General features: G+C 36.5%; 1 protein-coding gene across 2 annotated transcripts in view; it reads right to left on the bottom strand.

The window, feature by feature from the left end:
• Window positions 1-1,526: 1,526 nt before the first annotated feature.
• The window catches only part of SSBP2 (single stranded DNA binding protein 2), a 414,580-nt gene continuing 408,934 nt past the window's right edge, over window positions 1,527-7,172 (bottom strand). For both annotated transcript variants that reach the window (XM_027864166.1, XM_027864167.1), the window contains one exon: window positions 1,527-3,435. In XM_027864166.1, coding sequence (XP_027719967.1) covers window positions 3,406-3,435 — 30 coding nt within the window. In that variant the 3' untranslated portion in view covers window positions 1,527-3,405. The remainder of the gene's footprint in view (window positions 3,436-7,172) is intronic.

Genomic DNA, 7,172 nt, shown 5'->3' with positions numbered 1-7,172 from the left:
AGGGCTGCTCTCTTCTGTGCTCAAGAGGCTATGCTGTATATCTGCCCCCAAGAACACTAGAATCAGTATGACTGTCCTTTAATGAATAGAAAACTTTGACTCTTAGGCCTTCAAATTTGGAATTAAGACACAAGATTCAAATCAGAAAACCATTCCAAGTGACCCTATGCTACCCTTGCAAAGGATGCCATTGCTAAAGTCTACAGAATACCAAAGCACTTCCTCTATGGGCAGATTTGTGACGAGGAAGACTAATGATTTGGTAGAATTAAGCTTACATCTTGAGAAGGGCTGACATATGCTTTAAATTATAGCAAATCTGGAATAATAAAAAGCATAACAATAAAAAATGTTTCACACATTGTTTTTCTGTTTTATTTATAGAATTTTCCCTATGTAATATAACATTGGAAGGTAAGAGATGCTGCTGTCACGAGTTATTTGGGGTGAAATGTGTAAAAATAATCTGAAAGAGCAAGTGTGCATTGAGATTAACTTATATATGAGGAGAGATGAAAAGCATGGGAGAAGTAGAAAGTTGAAGGATTTTGCTAGTAGCAGGAAAACCTGGGTTTAATAAATCAGAACATAGAAAAACCCAGACAGATTTATATTGTTTCTTTTTGTAAATAAGACAGAATTTTTGACACATCAAGAACAAGATCATCTTAATGAATGCAAATTCTATTTCCTGTGCTTTCTTGAATAATCTTGTTTTTACTTAAGATAAACCAAACCAAACCAAATATATATCATTTTTTCTTCTAGAAAGTGTTTGTCTGTAATGGCTGGTGTTAATGCAAGACCCCAAAAGAAAAATGAAATAATAGATACGAACAATGAGTTTGTCATACCTTGAAAATTCTTTTTTTTTTTTTTTGTATTTCTTACAACATGTATTAGAAACAAGGAGGCCAATGATACCCTTTTTATTCTAGTCTTACCTCTAAATAAGAATAGCTAAATCAGGTCCAAGATTCTCTGAAGTTGGAAGTCATTCTTCGTCCAATGAGAAAAATAATTCAAAATTTTAAAAAATGGGGAAAGGAGTCAACAAAATGGCTGAAATACAGTACTATAAGATTAGAAAAGAATGAAGGGATTCTCCAAATGTCATATTTTGGCACTTTTTTCTTAAAAATAGTTGCAGGTTTGGAATCATTTTTGAGGAAAGTCAGGTATCTGTGCAGTGTTGTCTTTAGTATACTTTCTAACTGACTAATATAAATTTGAGGTGGATGTCCCATATGAAAGCAAAGCTTCTGCAGCTCAAGGCTTTGGGACTGCTCCCCCTGTGCAGGCCTGTGTTCTGGGCTCCTGAGCTCTCCGTGATTCATGGTGACTCATTTTATTACAGTTTAAATCTGGACTATAAATTTAATTCAGCTCCTTTCTTCACTGAACAGTTAGCTCTACCTTGCATCCCCAGCAGACACAGGGAAAAATCTTTATTTTCTTGAGGAATAAATCATTAAGGATTTGAGAGAAATAAGTCAGCCAGGACCAGAAATGGGCAAATAATCTGCCTTTTTTTTTTTTTTTAAAACTATTAAAGACTTTAGGCCTTTCCTACAAAAGATAGAAGATTCTCCTCACCTAAGATCAAACAGTCCCTTCTCATAGTCTCCCGAGTTTGGAGCTACCGTTGCTAGACGGTCACTGATGAATATTCTACATCACGATTTTGACAGGGTGATCTATGACTCACTTTTGTTTCAGAAATTAAGGTGAGACCGTCCCCCACCTTTCTGCTGTTGTTGAAAGCTGGGCCTGTCTCAAGAGGGTTTTTCATAATAAAGCCCAACAAAGCAAGAATACCACCGAACAAGGTTCTCTCCCAGGATCACAAGCTGATAGGGACCCCTTCATTTTGCAGATGAGGACACTAAGTTCCAGAGAGGTCCATGCTAAAATCTATGATCGTCTGATCTTAAGTGACTTGCCCAACATGATATGGGGAGCAAGGAGATGAGTTAAGATTCAAATACAGGTTTTTTTTATTTCATCCTACTGTCTCTTTACCAACATAGATGAGTTGTGGTTTTTAATCACCAATTTATTGGCTCTTTGGCAGGGAATGCTGATTTACCCTGATGAAAACAATAAGGGAGGCAAAGTAGGTACCGCTCCTTTCACTTCTATCAGCACAAAATATTTGGGAGGGTCACAGAAGGAGCCTGCCAGTGAAGTGGTATGTACAAAAAGGCCAAAAATCCATCATTTCTCAGCTCTTCTACTAGTTTAAAAGTCAATAGGGAAGCAGAAAAGACAATGACGGTGGTTTTCCAAGACTGGCAAAAATTTTCCTTTTTATCCATTTGGTGGAAAGTTACAATTCCAACCCATTTGCTTTCAACCCATAGGCATGACCTGTGTGATGCCTTCAATCAATCTGGATAAATTTCATGACAGCAATGTGAGTGAAGGTCTCACTCTGGTATTTCTGGTGAGAAATGACAGCACATTAAAGTAAATGTCCTAGCTATGCCTTCTTGGTTGATTATGGCAAGCACAAAATATGCTTCTGAAAACGGGACAACTGCTGCTTTATTGCTACATTGGAAAACAACTGTGGCAATGGTAGTTTCTTGTTTAGACTAAGGTAAATTTGAAACCTTCATTTTAACCCAAAATTGCAGAAATGTGCTGCATCAGGCCATATTTAAAGTCACTTTTTTTCCCCAAAGGCAAAGTACAAAAAAACTTTCACCAAAAGTAAGTGAGAAATTGGTAGATTTTGACATAAAAATCAAGACAAGCTTTCTTCTATTTCTTGAGACAGTACAGTTTGTGATTCACAGGATAACTTGCATCAGACACCATTTAATGAAAGCTCTCAAATAAGCAATTTTATTCCTATCCATGATTGCAGACATTTACAAAACCATAACATCTGAATTCACCTTAAAAAATAACTTATATAAAGCAGTGATATACACAGCACAAAATAGTTCAGGGGGAGGGAAAAGTAACTTTTAATAATTAAAATGTAAACGTGAAAAAAGACGGAATAAAAGTCCCTACTTATTTCTACTTAAGATGTCATGTGATAATTATTTTACAATGTCCTGTGGATACATGTATGTATGTGTGCATGTATATGTCTATATAGCATATACATATACAGTACATTCATTGTCCCACACATATACATACACAGATAATTATTTGCAGTTCAATTTAGGGCAATTTTAATATGCCACTCCGTACAGTTGTTTGTATCACGTTTGGACCTGCTTTCTTCACAAAATAAGGGAGAGAGCAGGAAAAAAATAGAGTTGGTTTGGTTGTGACCGAGATCCTTTTGTTTGTTAAACTGTACATGGCGATGAATAATTTTCTTCTGTAGTAGTTCTGTGAAGAAGGCTGACTCACTGTTGTTGTCAGAGGAGGCTCGGGAATGGATCACACACTCATTGTCATGCTCGGGGAATACTGAAAGAAAAGAGGAATCCATATTGTCACAATAGGACTTGCTCAGACCACTGACATGCTTTTCCAGGGCTACAAGAGTTACTGGGCATCTTCCTTTCTTTTCTCATGCTTACAAGTTTAACCTCAAAAAGCAAAACCTCTAATACTGTAAAGAGAGTAAGTTAAAATATACTTGGCCTATTTAAAAAAAAAAAACCTTTTTAGTGTTGTCTTTAGGAATCCACCATTTTCCATTTCCCCTTCAGGCCAGGGAGGGTGTTAATTACTTAGCTCTATGGAGGCTGATTGGAGAATAGACATCTTTAACCCACTCATTTAGGTGGTGAAGTGGATATAGAGTGCTGGGCTTGGAGTCAGGATGACCTGAGTTCCAATCCAACCTTGGACACTTACTAGCTGTGTGACCCTGGGCAAGTCTGTTTGCCCCTCTTTCCTCATCTGCAAACTGGGGATAATAATAGTACCTACTCCCAGGGTTGTTGTGGGGATGAAAGGAGATAAGTGCTTGGCACATAGTATGCGTTATACAAATGTATTATTATTATTAACTTGTGCGATATATCATAAAGAGCGGTGACCCTGGAGTCATAGGACCTGCGGTAGAATCTTGGCTTGGGCCTCAGTTTTCTCAATGAAGAGACTGAGCTAGACAGCCAGTAAAGCCCCTTTCCAGCTTGATATCTATGGTCCTAGTCCAGGGGTTAGTAATTATGTTATGTTATGTTAGTAATTATGGAAGAATCACGTTTCCCTTCAGCAAAGTCCATGGTTGACAGCTTCCTTTTCATACCTTTTTATGTCAATGTCATTGTGCAGCAATTAATTCCTCCCCCCCCACAATCTATTCTCTAAGAATATGGGTAGAAAATAGTATAATTGAGTAGTATAATTATTAAATGCTAGTTGCTTTTTTATTGCACTGTAATCACTAAATGAGGCTATATTCCTGAGTTTCTGAAAGTTTTACTTCTGATCTACTATCATCTTATCAAAATACCAATTAGAGGTGTACAAAAATGCCTTTCCCCCCCAAAAAAAGCGACTGCAGATTGAGTTGGGATCTCAAGACTGTCTGAAATATTTTGAAGTCAGACAATAGGTACTTCCTGGGCTTATTCCCAGGCTCCAATTCTCTTCATTTAGTAAAGGTTATTTGTGTATCTCTAAAACTGAAACTTGATGAAATAAATTGAACCCAGGCACCAAGATAGTGGGGAAGCTTCAGTTAGACCAGATGCACTGGGGTTAAGAGGATGGTAGGGGAAGGCGGAAGTGATTTTTAGAAAAAGAGCAGGGAGAAAGAGTAGTCTGACTAGAAACTAGCTTGAGTGGTCTAGAGCAGAAAGGGGGAAAAGCCACATGTAAAAAGAACTGAAGACTGAGAGAAGGCAAATTTCAAAGGGGGCAAAACCCAAGTAAGCTGAAGTGGATGAAGAAAGCCTCTGCTCAAACCAGGAGAATATCATACACAGTAACAGCAACATTGTGCAATGACTAACTATGATAGACTCATCTCTTCTCAGCAGTGCAAGGATCTAAGACATCTCCAAAAGTCTCATGATGGAAAATGCTATCCACATCCAGAGAAAGAACTTTGGAGTCTGAATGCAGATTGAAGCATAGTATTTGCTCTTTTTCTTGTTGTTTCTTCCTTCTCATGGTTTCTCCTACTGGTTCTAATTCTTTACAACATGACTAATGTGGAAATATGTTTAATATGATTGTGCATGTATAGCCAATATCAGATTGCATGCAGTCTTGGGGAGGGAAGGAGGAAAAATTTAGAACTCAAAATCTTATAAGTGAAATTAATTAATTAAATTAAAAATTAAAATTAAATTAATTAAATTAAAAATTAATTAATTTTTTAAAAAAAGCCTCTGCCCAGCGCCCTGCTTTGAACAGAGACTGAGGGCTGTCAGGGAGCACAGAGGTAGTTTAGCCCAAGACTCTCATTTGACTGATAAAGAAACCTAAGGTCAGAGAGCTTATTGACTCCCCTAAACACACTACCCAAGCAGCTGAGCCAGTACTTGAACCCCAGTTGGTCCTGACTATTTTTCAATATCCTTTCTGTCTATTACCCTACAATGGCCTACATAGGGAAGAACATTATTCCTCTAGAGACCAGAAAATGAGCTAAAAGAAGTTGTTTGGCCTTGAATTAAATAATGAAATCGTGGTCTAGTAAGAATAGCTGTATCCCTGAAGGGAGGGGTCCTGGAGGAAATGACCCATGGTCTAAGGACAGGAATGAGGACATTAAAGACCTGGAAAGGACCACATAATTTTCTTAACATATTCCAACCCAACTGGGTAATGTTGGTCTTTTTGTGATTTATCTTAAATTTATATAGTTCGTACCCTGAAATTCCCTGATGTTGGTGTAAAGTTTAGTTGTGAAGGTGACTTCTCTATACTCAATCACATCAGGCAAAAGAAGGGGCACAACAGGAGAAGAGAGAAAACTAGAGAGGGATTGGTTTTCTGGCAGAGAAATCATTCCCCTTTTTAACCACAGGGTGGTGGTGGGGAAAAGCTAACCAGAATCTAAAATCTCCAGGTTAAAGAATCTGTCTTGCTGAGCCTTCTATTTGTTTGGGCCTTTGGCTGAAGTGGGTGTATCTTATTCACTCACATGGTGCATACCATATAGATTCTTATAGATAAAAGTAATAATTTCAGGAACATAATATAACCTCTATTATAGCTATAGCCTAACTAACCAGAAGCCTCAATTAGCTGAATTATTTGTTGGCACTTCATTTTTAAGGTAGAAAGGAAAATAAAAAATAAAGCTTGTAACAGATTATTCTTTTTAAGGGAAATTTTCAGGGAAGAGATTCGACTGAATCATTTTACATCTATACTATTTTACCCTCAGACACAAGGCTCATAAATGATCCTGAGACATTATAAGATTGTCAGTTACCAGAGATTAAATATCCAGCCTTCTATATGTACTAAGACAGCAAAGGACAGCCATGTATTTTAGGAATATTTTCAAAAATGATCAGAAAAAAAGGATATCCTGTTTAATTTAGAACTAAACAGCACATTTAATTAAACAGCACATTTAATTAATCAGACCACCCCATTCCATGATCATTTTTATTACTGAAAATTTTTTTTACAGTGCTAAAGGAATAGTCTATTCAAATATTAAAACAGTAAGAAGTGTGTTTAAAGAAGATACTATTGCTTTCATATGGAAACTAAGAGAGAGATTATTAAAGTCAATTTGATTCTTTTTACGCGAGTGTGTTTAAAAATAGATGTGCACACACTTCAGCTATAGATGGAATTCAAGCTATAGCAAGAAAGAACACTTGTAAAATTTATTATCCTCCTAATCTTACTTCAATTCTAAAGGCTGAAGTGAACTAAACTTGATTCCTTGAAAGATCTGTGGAATTTAAATATGTTTGTGAAATGTAAGAATAATCTCATTTATTAGTGGTCACTAATAACTTGTAATCAAAACATGGCCTCTTAGGCAATTAGTTTGTTTACTTGAAGTATGGAGAGAATAATTCATGAATTTGCTAACAATGCTTGGTCTTCAACATCTATAATAGGAGACACTTAAAAGAGATTAACTGAGAAAAACATTTGAGAAGTTATTTGATCAACTTAAGTATCATCTGCCCTTAATAGCATGGAAGGAAAGAAGAAAGCAGAAAGATATTATGGTATTAAGAACTGATGTGAATTGTGATAAGATCCATGTATTAAAA

This window comes from Vombatus ursinus, unplaced genomic scaffold (genome assembly GCF_900497805.2).
Source record: "Vombatus ursinus unplaced genomic scaffold, bare-nosed wombat genome assembly UNPS02014774.1, whole genome shotgun sequence".
Lineage (NCBI taxonomy): Eukaryota > Metazoa > Chordata > Mammalia > Diprotodontia > Vombatidae > Vombatus > Vombatus ursinus.
Note: the sequence above shows the minus strand (reverse complement) of the source record. Positions and strands in the feature narration are given on the sequence as shown.